The 14,413-nt window shown below is 32.6% G+C and overlaps 1 protein-coding gene across 9 annotated transcripts in view; it reads right to left on the bottom strand.

The window, feature by feature from the left end:
* Positions 1-15: 15 nt before the first annotated feature.
* LOC117168355 (trithorax group protein osa) overlaps positions 16-14,413 on the bottom strand; it is a 62,662-nt gene continuing 48,264 nt past the window's right edge. For 5 of the 9 annotated variants that reach the window (XM_033353935.1, XM_033353939.1, XM_033353936.1 and 2 more), the window contains 6 exons: positions 12,760-12,922; positions 12,288-12,567; positions 12,031-12,196; positions 11,629-11,936; positions 6,016-6,270; positions 16-2,811 (listed from right to left, as the gene is read on the bottom strand). In XM_033353935.1, coding sequence (XP_033209826.1) covers positions 847-2,811; positions 6,016-6,270; positions 11,629-11,936; positions 12,031-12,196; positions 12,288-12,567; positions 12,760-12,922 — 3,137 coding nt within the window. In that variant the 3' untranslated portion in view covers positions 16-846. The remainder of the gene's footprint in view (positions 2,812-6,015; positions 6,271-11,628; positions 11,937-12,030; positions 12,197-12,287; positions 12,568-12,759; positions 12,923-14,413) is intronic. The other 4 variants (XM_033353940.1, XM_033353943.1, XM_033353937.1 and 1 more) reach the window with 3 other exon arrangements.

The raw sequence follows: 14,413 nt of genomic DNA, 5'->3' as shown, positions 1-14,413 counted from the left end.
CCCTTCTTCTTTTTCTTCGTTCACACTTTCTTCTTTCATAAAAATCTCTTGCTTTCCTTGTTTTCTTCTTCACGCTCTCCTCTCACTCTCTCTCTTTCACTCGTTTTGCTAATTCTCATTTTCTCCTGGAAACATTTGCTCGTATTCTCGATTGATTCGCTTCCTAGTTTTCTGTCTGTGCTTTCTAAAGTCGAGACTTGCGTGGATCTCGTTTAATCCACGCACAATCGCGGTGCCACATTTCGGCGGCACAAACCGAATAAGATTCAATGGAAGTGTGTGTTATCTACAAAATACCTTAATTACTCGCTAATTACAGCACAAAAACATGCAAATATAAAAATTTGCATTATATTATCATATTTATATATATAATCGTCACCCACGATACAAACAAGACGTCGCACCACGCGTCGAGTTGATTTTTTATTGGTGGCTTCTTTTATATATTATTATGCAGCTGCTGTCTTCCACAAAGTCGTCGTCGTCGTCGTCGTCCTCACACACATACACACACACTTTTGCTCTCTTTCTCTCTCTCTCTCTCTCGCTTTCTCTCTTTCGTTTCTTCCCCATCTTACATTCAACCTTTTTTTTTTAACTATCTCCCTCTCTCCCATCTCCCTCTCGCATATTTCTCGACTATTGAATATCTTACACTACCGATATTATTCCAATTCACGATTGAAAGGTATACCAATGGCGCTAACCACACTGCGCTAACACCAATAATTAGCATTTTTTTCTTATACTTGTTTAATATAAAACTACAACCGTGCCACCGTTTCATGTTCCTCGGTACCGAGTGGTCGTTTCCTACAAACAACAAACAACACCACGCTCGAGTTACGACACGCTCCTCGAGCACTGGAACAGCACCCGCGCCACTATCGCCGCCACCTGCTGGTCGAGGATTTGACTCATCACAAGTGCCAGCAGGCGCGACTCATGCTGCAATATCAATGTCCGGTTGTCGGGATGCCTTGCCAAATTGAGCAGGGTACCCGCCGCCCGCCGCAACATATCCAGACTCGTTCCCATGGACTCGGGGTTATCACGAAGTGCCGGCAATCCATGCTGATTGGCCACTTGGAGTGCGCTGCTCTCCGCCTGCTCGATGAAGGCGACCAGGAGCGCCACGCAAGGTGTCTGCAGAGCGATTGTACGCGCAACACCGCTGTCGGCCGCTGATAAAAAGTGCAGAAGGTTCACGCCAAACTCGCGGAGAACTTGTTCTTCACTCCGGCACAGGAGTCGCGTCAACACTAAACAGAGTCTCTGGAGTCGGGAGTAGGGTGGCGTCGCCACAACAAGGTCAACGTTGCTCTCCGTCACACAAAGTTTACAAAGCGCTTCAAGGGCGAGCCTCTGCGGCGAGAGGGATGAGTTGAGACTGACGGTCGGGAAGGGATCCTGGCCATGAGCAGCTGGACACACTGCCCAGTGCAAGAGACCGTCCAGCACCGGCCGCGAAATTTCCTCGGGATGCTGGCTGAGATCCAGGTGGCCTGCAATGTTGGCTGACATTACCAGGACATTTTCTCTAATGTGATGTAGGAAGGTCCACCACCACTCGCTCTCTCCCTGTAGACTGCTACACGAGTCGGCAAAGTCTGCGTCCTCTTCCCGGTCATAGTTTCGTGTTTTTAACGTCCGCACCGGGTGCTCGTGATGTAAAAGCAACAGTTTCCCGAGGAGACTGAGGAAGGTGACATTCTTGGCAAATTCGCTCTCGTTGCCGGGGATGAAGGTTAAGTTCCTGAGAATTGTGGAGAGACAGACACACCGTTGCGCGAGGCTGTTCTGGGTCTCGGTGACAAGGTAGAGACTGGCCTCATCCCTCGAGTAGCTCTCGTCCTCGTAGTCGCTCATTCGTCTCCTCTTGAGAGTCCCGGCTGGATCTTTGATCTGCAATCTTGGTCCCTCTCTGTCCTCACTCGAAGATGCCTCGTCCTCCGGCTCCACCTTTACCTCCCTCTTTTCCGAGTCGAGAGTGCTCGTCGAATCGCTCAGGCCGTTCTGATTCGGCAGGGATTCCTCGTCATCTTTGGGCAGGTCGGCAAAGTGCTCGCCCACGTTGTTGTTCGCTTTCGAGTCCACCTCGCACTCTTTCCTCGAACTGTCGTTCTTTTTCTCGAAGAGCTCCCGCGTCAGGTCATTCATCTCGACGGGCTCTTTCTTGATCCTGGAGAGAACGTCACTGATGGACTTGGTCTTCTTCTTCTTCTCTTGTTTGCGCTCGCTCGTGTCCTTGGGCTTGTTGCTGTCGCCGCAGACTTCGTCAGGTTTCCTGACAGAGTCGGAATTTTCGGGAAGGGACTCGGGGGAGATTTTAATCTCGTCTTTCGAGTCGACACTTTCTACCTCCTTCTGTAGAAGGGGAGGTTTCTCGTCCCTCAGATGACGCGCAAAGGGCACAGTACCAGTTTCAGATTGAAAACAGGTCACTATGTACTTGGTGGTGTTACTGTCTACTTGCCAAGGTTCCGTGTCCGCCTCACAATCCAAATGGTCCCAAGGCCTTCGACTGTCCAATACGAAGATGTCGTCGTCTCTGGGAACCATTTTCACGGGACGCCCGCGTCTTGAGAGGAAAGTGTAGTTTGAGCAGGACAGTAACTTGGTACGATCCTCGGGATCTATGGGCCGTATTACCGCTCCGAGATCCACTTCAGGCCCGTCCGTTCCTTGACCACAATATCGCTCCTCTTCCGCTGTCGAAGACTCAAACATGTCGGAGAGCGAGCGCGAAAAGTGCTCTAATAAAACGTCTAGCATTCCCGGCAGATGTGTCAGTCCAAAGTAGCTCACCTGAAAAAAGTCAAGAGATTTAGCAAAGTATCTTCATTTGCTGATCTGTAATATTACTTACTGGGTATATTACTTTAAAATAGTGTTTATTGAGAAAATCAGGGTGGCCGTTTTATTTAAAGAAAAAAATTTCCGGACATTCCCCAGTTTGAAAACATTTTTCACGGTCATTGATATTTTAAAAAATCGAACACTTAATCTAAAAATTGTTCCATTCGAAGTAATAAAAACTGAACTGCAAAATAAAGCACCCAAAGTAAAACTCTTGAAATTTAAACTTTGAAAATTCAAGTTTGAAAGTTGTTTCATCCAACAACTTATATAATTATAATAATAAATATAAATAAAAATATAATATAAATATATATTGTATAAATCCACGTTATTATTTTCAATGCTCTAAATTGAAGAATGAATCAATTCATTTTTTTAAATTTAATAATTATATCATTCAACGCAATTTAAAATTCTAATTCCAGCTCAGAATTAGTTAAAAATTGAAGATTCCCTGTTTCAATTCATAATTTCAACTTTCTTTCGGAAATACCTCTTTTCAACCCAGAATGATAATTTTATTTAAAAAGTTCATTTTTCTATTCAGAATTGTTATTCTCTTGGATAAATTCCACTTCCAACTAAAAATTGATCAAAATTGAAAATTCCTTGTTCAAATCCGGAACCTCAATACTTTTAGAAAAATTTCCGTTTCAACTAAGAATTAGAATTTTTCTGTAAAATTCCCTGTTCCAATTCCTAATATCCTGTTCCAAGAAGAAAAATAATTCTTTCAGATAAATACCAGTTTCAATTCAGAATTGGTTAAAATTAGAAAATTCCCTGCTTCAAATCAGAATTATAATGCTTGAAATGCTTCGAAATTCTATTTCAAGATCTTGAAACAACTACATGTTGTATCGAATTTTTTCAAATTCAAAAATATTATTAAGAAGTTTTTCACAACTTCTAAATATCCTTTAAAAATATTCGAATTTTAAATAATTAAAAAAAAATCATTTTCAATTTTCTTAGAAATCTTAAAAAATTTTATTAAAAAGCTTCTAAATTTCATGTTCGAAATCTTTTTAAATCGATATTTGGTTTCAAATTAGTCAGTGGAATATGTGCACCGAAATTTTGGTAATAATAGCCGGGCTTTATCGTTGCACGTGGACACTTCGTTTAAATCATTTGAAATCATTTCATATTTTTAATCAATTTCGAATTTTTTCAAAACTTCTAAATATTTCTTCAACTTACTCGATTTTTTCTAAGAATAATGGGTGTTTAATTGTTATTTATACATCAAAATTTAAGAAGTAAACTAACAAATTAAATTTATAAATAGAACAATTAAAATGGTAATTTTTTAATAAAATCAGATATTTCTAAATATTAAGTGATTGTTCTTTTTTTTAATTGAAAATTTTAAAATTACGTGGTTTAGTAATGGAATATTTTAGACTGAAAATTAATAAAAGCCTTTAATTATAAATATATTATTTTAAAGTTATTTTTAAATTGATAATAGTTAATAAAGTTTCAATAGGATGTTTTCATTTGCTTAAGACTTTCCAATTGAAACAGTTTAATTTTTAACGTAAAAATTTAGAAGTTCTAAAACTGTGAACTGCTGCCGAATCGTTTTGTACAATCAATTATTATTTATTTTAAAATTTTTTAACTGCAATTCAAATTTTAAAATCATTAATTATTCATATTCACAGTTGATCAACTAGAAATGTTTGTTATAAAAAATCTTCGATTTTGAACGTTTCTAATTTTTAAATGTCTTTAAAACAGCTTTTTGAAATTCTTTTAATTCAAATACGCACTCTAAATTGAATGATATTATAATTGAAAAACATCACAATTTAACTAATTAAAAAAAAGCGGTTGAAATCTAAGTTGGACGGATTTTTTTTTAATTTGTAAAACTCCCCGTTAATAAAATAAATTCACCGTCATTTTCCGGTTTTTCTCAGTGCAAGCTTTCTTTAATCTTTGTTTGAGAAATCTTTTGTGTACATTTGAAATCAGTGACATTTTTTGAAATCTTAAAATTTTTTGATACCATTTGAATTTAACATCTTTGAAATATTTTCAAAATCTTTCGTATCGTTTTAAATCTTCGAAATAGTTTGAAATCTTTGAAATCTGGTGTACTGTAACCTTTTTTTAAATCTTTAGAATTCTTCTAACCTTTTAAAATCTTTTAATTTTTATATCTGAAATATTTGTGAAAATATTTCTGAAATCTTTTTTATTCATTGGAAACAATTAAAATATTTTTGAACAATGTAAAATATTTTGAAATTTGGTTTACTATAACCTGTTTAAAATATTTCAATTCTTTTGAAACTTTTTAAATCTTTGAAAATATTCGAAATCAAGCGTACACGCCTTTTTCAAATTTTTGAAATCCTTGCAATCCTTATGAAACGTTCGAAATCTTTCAGACATTTTTTGTGAAATCTTTTGTAATATTTGTGAAATTTTCCTTAAACCTTCGTTTGTGAAATCTTTTTCATTCTTTGAAATCATTGAAATTATTTGAAATCTTAGTGGAAAAATTAGTAAAGTCTTTTCAAATCTTCTAAAATTTTTTGAAACCTTTCAAAATCGTTTCAAATCTTTGAAATCTGGTTTACTGTACTCTTTTTCAAATCTTTGAAAGCATCTAAATCTTTTGAAAGTTTTAAGAGCTTTGCAAATTGTTCTGAAATATATTTAATCTGGTGTACAGGCATTTTTTAAATCTTTAAAATCCGTGAAATCTTGGTAAAATGTTAAAAATCCTTGTAAATATTTTAAAGTCTGTAATATATTTGGAAACCTTTTGAAATTTTTATTAACATTTATAATGTTTGTGGTGAAACCCATGAAAAGTCCATTATATCCCCATGGCTCATTATAATTCTGAAACTAAATGAACATCGAAATTTTCAACTAATAATTTTTATAATTTTTAAGTTGAATGTTAAAAAATATATATACTTTGACATTCTATATTAGCCTAAAAATCTCTTTATTTATTCTGCTACGAGTAAAAGATTTAAATTACTTTTCGCATTCCAAAAAAGTAATTGTTTTAAAAGGAAAGAAAAAATGAATTCAAGGTGCTCGTGAAAAATTCTAGGATATTTTCAAGATCCCTGAACACCCTGTTTAGGCATGAAAAAACTAATAAGAGAGAGAGAGACTTACGGAAGAGTCGTCAAATAAAAGAATGTTTAAAACATCCAAGGCCCAACAGCTTTCAGCAAGGAGACCCGAACGTAACGCCATCATGATCCGCCAGGCTTCCACCGGCGCTACATCTGCGCGCGTTAACTTTCGTCGTTTGTACAATAATGGTGTGACTGCTTCGACGCTGTCAGCAGGGAATGTCATTTCTCTTTTCGGTGCAGGTTGTTGGTTGAGCATGGGATTCATGCCAAGCTGACTCTGCAAATTCAAAGACTATTTATCAATATAATTACCAAGTCCCAGTAACTGATTTGGCAAATTGGTAAAAATGGATAAACTATTTATAAATAAACATAATTGCAGGCCTCAAAAGTCCCTGTCGGATAAAATATATGGAGCAAAGGGTACTTTTTTCGAGCTCAAAGGGTAACAAATTCAGGATAAATTCGTAAGACTTAAAAACAAGTCCAGTTGAATTAAGGGCATGTGACACAGCTAAATACCTATATTACCGACCTCACTTTTTCGGTTAACTGAATGTTTTTTTGAACCTAAGAACTTTTTTTGTAAATAAGATATCGAGCTGAAACTTTGGAAGATTTATTAGAGTACAATAAAGTAAGTTTAGGTACTGCATTTTGGTAGGCACTTCACTGAAAATTATTTTATCTTTTTTCTGAACCTCAACATTTTTTGAACGTTCGAACTTTTTTTATACATAAAATATCGGTCTCAAACTTTGAGAAATGCAACAGCCGAGAGAAAACTACGTTTAAGTACAAAGCTTAATAATAAAAGATGCAAAAAAATATATTTCAACAATCAATTCCAACGGCATCAACCGGTAACGTTGTACAGGAAAATACGAAACCTGGCGGCCACTAGGCTTAGCTCTAGAGAGTTCGTATTTTCGTATACAACGTTACCGGCTGATGCCGTTGGAATTGATTGTTGAAATATATTTTTTTACATCTATTATTATTAAGCTTTGTACTCAAACGTAGTTTTCTTTCGGCTCTTGCATTTCTCAAAGTTCGAGACCGATATTTTATGTATAAAAAAAAGTTCGAACGTTCAAAAAATGTTGAGGTTCAGAAAAAAGATGAAATAATTTTCAGTGAAGTTTCTACCAAAATGCAGTATCTAAACGTACTTTATTGCACTCTAATACATTTCCCGAAGTTTCAGCTCGATATTTTACTTACAAAAAAAGTTCTTAGGTTCAAAACAACATTCAGTGAACTGAAAAACTGTGGTCGGTAATATAGGTATTTAGCTGTGTCACATGCCCTTAAAAAGAATTTTCATCCATTGGAAAAAACATTTTTAATCAAAATAATTTCATTGATTTCCGTAAAATTGGAATGAATTTAGAGGAATTCGATGAAACTCATAAAAATTCAAGGCGATACAAAAAAAGTTAAATGAATTAAAACCAACTTAAAAATATGAAGAAAAAACATCTATGAATTCAGTAACTTTGAAATGAGCTTAGAAAAATTCAAGGGTTTCAAGTGAATTGAAAAAATTCCGAAGAATTTAAAAGAATTCAGGGTGAAATCCGAAAAATAATTTTAAATTTGTTTAACTGATTTATTTCTAACTAGAAAGGTGACTAGTAACAACAGAACGATTTAAAAGAATCCAAATGAATTTAAAAAATGGACAAAGAACGAAAAAAAATCCATTTAGTTTAGTAAAATTAGAGGAAAGTAATGGAAACGAGAAGAATTCAATGAAATTAATAAAAAAAAATCAATCTGAATTTTAAAAAACAATGAAGTGAATTAAAAAAAACAGTAATATGAAAAAAAGCATTAAATTGAGTAAATTTGAAATAAGTTTAAAAAAAATTTTAAAAACTTACAAGAATTTTATGAAATGTAAACGGGGTTTAAAAGACTTCAAAATGAATCAAACAAAAACTTTGAATAAATCCATTAAATTAAGTAAAATTGAGGAAATTTAGAAGAATTCAAACGGATTTAAAAGAATTCAGGGCAAATTCCACATGAATTACAACAAAAAATTGGAAAATTTCTTGAAGTCTTTGAAATCCTACAAAATTCCTCACTTCGTATGAATAAATTCTTTGAAATCCACTAAATATTGAAATCCCTTAAAATGAATAAACCGCCTGGAAATATCAATCTTTTAAATCTTTCAAAGTTTTTGAAATCCCTTCCAACTATTGAAATAAATTTAAAAAATTCTGGGAATCTTTTCATATTTCCTAAAATATTTCAAACCCTTGAATATCTTTTGAAATCTCTTAAAACTTTTTAAAGCTCTTAAAAATGTCAAGGAATTCGAAAGAATGCCTCTAAATATTTCATATCCTTTAATCATTTTATCCAGCGATTTTTAGATGCAATTAAATAAAAAATTAAAACACAAATTTTAATCCATTGAGTTAAGTAGAATTTAAATGAATTGAACAAATTTAAACGCGAATACATTTTTAATCCATTAAAGTATTTTAAAATCTCTGAAATTCCTGAAACCTTATAAAATAACGTGCAATATTTTTAAATATCTTAAAACCTTTTATGTACTGTAAAATTGTTCCTTATCTGCTGAAATTCTAGAAAATTATTCATCTTAAAATATTCCAATCGCTTTGAAATCAATTTAAAATTATTTAGAATCTTTAACATAACGTAAAATAACCAAAAATATTTTAAATCCCTCATAATCTTTTGAATATTTCAAAAGAATTCAAGCCAATTCAGAAATAGTTATAGAACTGAATTGAATAGTGATTAAAGAATGAGAGGGTGGCGATTCAGCGGATGATTTTAAATTCCCGGTCATTTCTTGGTCATGACGTACATTTTAAACATCTTTTTAAATAGCGCAAAAAATTGCAGAATAATTGTATTTTCAAATAAAATTATGAATCTTTAACTGCAATAGTGGAATTTTAAACCAAGCAAATGAATTTTTAATAAATAGGATTAGTTTTTAAACAAAAAGATTAATTTGCTAACAAAAAATACAATTTTCAACAAATTACATAAATTTTAAAAAAGAATAGTTACATTTTTGGTAAAAAAGAAAATAAGAAAATAATGTTTATCTTCGCTGATGAATTTTCAACTGGAATAGCTGAATTTTAAACAACAACAAAAATTATTTCTCAACGAAAACAATGAATCTTCAACTAAAATAATATTTTAAACCAAAAAACAAATTTTTAATAAAATAGTTTACTTTTCGGTAAAAAAATTTCATATCATCCAGAGAAAAAATAAGTTTTCAATCAAATAGGTCATTCTTCAACCAGAGAAAGGAATTTTTAATTTAAATGATAAATCTTTAATAGCCCCGGTTTTAATTCTCTAAAAAAAAACTCCCGTTCCATGTTAAAAATGTCCTGTCCCGGGGGAAATTATATTTCTTTATCGAAACTTGTTCTACAATAAAAACGATAATTATTTTCAATCTTATGCCTTGCAACTGTAAAAAAAGTAAAAATCACTTTTCTAAATTGACCAATAATTACTAAATCAACAAAAACTTGAATTTTAATGCGATCAGAAGTCAGGGTGTCTAGCGATTCTAAGGAACAAAAGTCAAGGTTTTTTCCAGGTTTTCCAGGTCAAGAAATCAAAATTGTTCGGATCTGCTTTTTTGCATCAAATAATGAAATAAACGTTTGCCATACATGTAAAAAATGAGCCATTTCATTTTTTATTGGCCAAAAATTTCTAAAGAAAGCCGAATCGTAAATAAACAAATTCTTAATTTTTTGCGAACATGAGTCATCTTTGTGAAATATTTAGGAATATTTTTAAATCTTTGTAATGTCGTTGAAATCATTGAAATCTTTATGAAGTATTACGAACCTTAGTGAAAGCTTGAAATTTTGGTGAAATCCTTGAGAAATCTTTTAGCATTTTTCAAAGCTTTTGTAAAATCTTTACAATTCTTTAAATCTTTGAAATGTTTGTGAACTCTTTCTTTAATCTTTGTTTACGAAATCTTTTGTGTTTGTTTAAGATCATTGAAGTCTTTTTAAACCTTCTCAAATGTGTTGAAGCCTTTTGAAATCGCTTAAAATCTTTAACATTTTTTGAAATTTTGGAAATCTTTTGAAATCACTGGAATATTTGAAATCTTCGTTACATTTTTTGAAATCTTATGAAATTTTTTATATTGGTTAAAATATTTGAAATGTTTTTAAATCTTTCAAATCTGTTATACTATATCCTTGTTGAAATCTTTGAACGCTTTGAAACCTACGAAAACTTTGTGACATTTTTTTTTTAATCTTTATAAAATCTTTGAAATATTTTTGAAATGTTTCTTTATTCTTTGTTCGCGAAATCTTTTCTGTTCATTTGAAATTATTAAAATTTTTCAAATTTGTTGAAACTTTCTGAAATAATTAAGAGTTTTTTAAATGTTTTGAAACCCTTAAAAATTCTTTCAAATATTTGAGAAATCTTTTGTAATCGTTTAGAATCTTGTCAAACATTTTTAAATCGTTTAAAATTTTTTAAATGGTTTCAAATCCTTTGCAATCTTGTATACTGCACCCTTGTTGAAATCTTTGAAATTCTCGTCTTGTTTTCAAATCTTGATAATTGTTTTATGAAATCTTTGGAACTTTTGTGAAATCTTTTGACATCTCCTAAAATATTTTGAAATCTTTAAAATCCTTTGTAAGTTTTAAAATCTTTGTGCAATGTTCGAAATCTTTAAAGAAATGTTCGAAATTTTTGAAATCTTTGTGAACTCGTTGGGATTATTTAAATTATTACAAATCTAAGTGAAATCTTTTGATATCTCCTACAAAAATTTGAAATTGTTTAAAATCTTTGAAATGTTTTGAAATCTTAGAAATGTGGTTTAATATACCCGTTTTAAAATCTTTTTAACTATTTTGTAAGTTTTAAAAACTTTGTGAAATGTTCCAAATCTTTATGAAATGTTCGAAATCTTTGGGGAATTTATGTGAAAACTTCTCAATCTAGTGTACACGCCTTTTTTGAATGTTTGAAATCCTTGGAATCTTTGGGAAATATTTTGAAATGTTTATAAAATCTTTCTTGAATCTTTGTTTTAAAAATCTTTTGTATTATTTGAAGTCATTGAATTATTTGAAATATTTTGAAATCTTCTAAAATGTTTTAAAACTTCTTGAAATCTTTTCAAATTTTTGAAATCTTTGAAATCTTTATTGAAATCTGGCGTGCGCACCTTTTGTAAATTGTTAACATCCGTGAAATCTTTATGAAATATTAAGGATATTAAAAATATTTTGAAATGTTTGAAATATTTGGATATCATTAGAAACATTTTGAAACCTTTTGAAATCTGTTGTACACACAAAAACCGAGTGGTCAACCCCTTGAAAAATCCGTTGTATGGCCATTGCTTATTCTAATTCTAAAACTGAATTAACATAGAAACTTTAAACTAATCATTTTTATAATTTTTAAGTTGAACGCCTCAACAAAAAGTTCCTTAAAATATCTTTATTTATTCTGTAATAAACAAAAGCCCTGGAAGTAAATTCCCGATCATTTCTCGGTCAACTGGCCATCCTGATGATTAAATAGGGGAGATAGGGGGACCACCGATCGTTGAGGCCTGTAATTGGGCCAAATATTTTGCTATCAGTACCTGATGAGAGCCGGGAGGTGGATATAAAGTCGACGGTTGATTTGAATAGTGACGTTCCCAAAGTGTTGGCGGATGAGAGATGGGGATACTAGGTTGGGAAGAGGGCCTAGCCGGTTGTTGACTGCCCCACTGCTGATTGCTAGAGATCCCTTGAACTCCGGCAGGAGGAGCCGCGCCAGAGGCAACCTGAGGTTGTGGTGGAGGCGGTGGCTGCGGTTGTTGCGACGGCGGCTGAGGTGGTTGACTAGGATACTGAACTCTAGCACCTGGGCTGCCACTGTTATACTGATTCGTCGTACCTGGCCATCCTTAAAAAAGGAAAAATAAAATTATACACTCTGCATATTATCCTACCAATTGAAAGAAAATCTTGAAGAAGTATTCATAATTTCTCATATTTACCAGGATAGGTTGGCCGTTGCTGATTATACTGAGCATACTGCTGGTCTTTGGCAAAGTCTGGATGTCGTCTAGGTTGCTGAGGACCTGGTGGAGGCGGCGGCATATTTTTGTTAGCTGCGGTTCCCGAGGGATAAATTTGGCTTCCACCTGGCGCTCCGTATCCGGCCTGGAAAAAAAAGAAACATGGTTAACTCTGCATTCTGGTGAATCTACTGCAGAGAATTATTGTAACAGATTTCTAAAGTATTATAACTCACCTGTTCTTGCCTATAATAATCTTGGGGACAGGAGTAGGTCGAAGAGGCGGGTGACTGCGCCGGAGAAGACGGCTGACAAGAGGGTGGCTGTTGTTGTGCATTTGGCGGATGACCCTGCGGCGCCGAGGGATAATTGCTATTACGTGCACCAGGCGGGGTTCCCGTTGAATAACTAGCCGGCTGTTGATTTCCGGCATACCTATTGTACATGTCCTGGCTCCCGGCACTGTTTGGCGGCATGTTACCTCCGGAGTATCCCCTGTGCGAAAGAAACCTTATTCTTTCGGAACACTCTAAGTTATTATCTTTGCACAGAGTTCAACTCTTACTCATTAAAATAAAAATTGCAACATTCAAAAAGAAAAGATGATACATTTTCTGTACAACACAGAAACTGTGTAGAAAAGCTGTCTGAAGTTGAAAAACTATCACATTATGAAATTGAAGAAGAAGAAAAAAGAGTTCAACTAACCTTTCAGAGTCCGGTACATAAGGCGGGTAATGCGAACGAGGAGAGTACGGTTGATTGAACTCGCCCTGTTGCGACATTCCGCTACCCTGTGGTGGTCTAATGTACTGATCCTGGGGATAATTTTGGAAGGAACCAGCATTTTGGTAGTTACTCTGTTGCATCCCTGCAAGCATAACATTTTTTTAATTTAATACCAAGTTTAGGTTTAAAAGTTCCGCGTTTCATTGAATAGAGATTGTAAATTAAAATTCCAAAAATTATCGGGTACAGAAAAAAGTAAATTAGGGCAGGTAAGATATCCACAAGTTCTATCAACGTGGTTCAAAAAATGAAACTTAAAAAGCGTACAGGGGTACCAAATAGAATATAATAGAAAAAATATACGATAAACCTAATACCATAAAGACTGAAAGAATGGGAAAATGCTTATTCAGGCAATTATATTATCTTTGTACTTGCTATTGCAACTAACACGACAAACCGGTGTACTATCACATAAATAAAACTTGACTATATCGGCCGTTTCAATTCTATCTAATATGGAAGTTGCAGTTTTAAACAATACCTACGTTTAATTTTGCTTAGTTTTATTCTGACCCAGCTAAAACTTATAAGAATACTTATACAGAAATTTGAAATCATTTAAAATGTCTAATAAGGTTCCAGAATCGGTTCAAGTGTTTTGCACCGGAATACAAGTCAACAATAAAAACTATGAAAACTTTCGAATTTCAAAGTGATATATTCCATTTGGAAAACTTTCCAATTTTACTAGCTAACAACTTTTGAAGCACTTAAAATTCAAAACTTCAAAATATCAAGTTTAAAAAAAAAGATATTTTTCATGTTAACCGTAAAAACAGTTTGGTTTCATTAATTAATTTAAAATAGTGTGATCATATTTTTAGGGCTACTACTAGTTTACATAAAAAAACTTCTGGGAAAAAAATTCCCTGACAATTCCCGGTTTTTTTCAGGGTTCTCAAGCTTTTTCAGGTATAATTTTTTTAAGTACGAATCCATTCGAATATTTTGTATTTTTTAAACAATCGACTCGAAATATGGTTACATTTTCACTAGTTTACTGTAAATAAAGGTTTTTTTTCAGTTTCTAGAAATTCAATTATAATGTTTAATTTAGATTTTAGAAAGCCTTGCCAAATTTTATTTAAAAAATATTCTTAAATGTATTATCATTATTGATTAATTTCGTAATTAAATAACGCTAAAAACGTAAATAATCACTGTAAAAAACCTTAACTTTTTAGTTAAAAACATTAATTTTCCACCAAAAAGTAAAGAAATTTGCAAACAAAGTGAAGAATTTTCAACAATAATAATGAACATTTAACTGTAATAGATGAATTTTCAACTACAAATATGAATTTTCAAACCAGAAAATTACTTTGTTACCAAAAAAAAAAAAACGATTTTTTGACAAAATACTTCAATTCTCAATAAAATAATATAAATTTCCAAGTAAAAATGAAAATATCTCAACAAAATAGTTGAATTTGGAACTTAAAAAGATTAATTTCAATAAAAAATGGAATTACATTTTCTGTTAAAAAAATTAATTTTTAACCAAACTGTTGATTTTTCAAAAAAAAAGGTGATCTTTCAACAAAAAGTATGAATATTTAACTGGAAGTCT

The sequence above is a fragment of the Belonocnema kinseyi genome, chromosome 2 (genome assembly GCF_010883055.1).
Source record: "Belonocnema kinseyi isolate 2016_QV_RU_SX_M_011 chromosome 2, B_treatae_v1, whole genome shotgun sequence".
Classification (NCBI taxonomy): domain Eukaryota; kingdom Metazoa; phylum Arthropoda; class Insecta; order Hymenoptera; family Cynipidae; genus Belonocnema; species Belonocnema kinseyi.
Note: the sequence above shows the minus strand (reverse complement) of the source record. Positions and strands in the feature narration are given on the sequence as shown.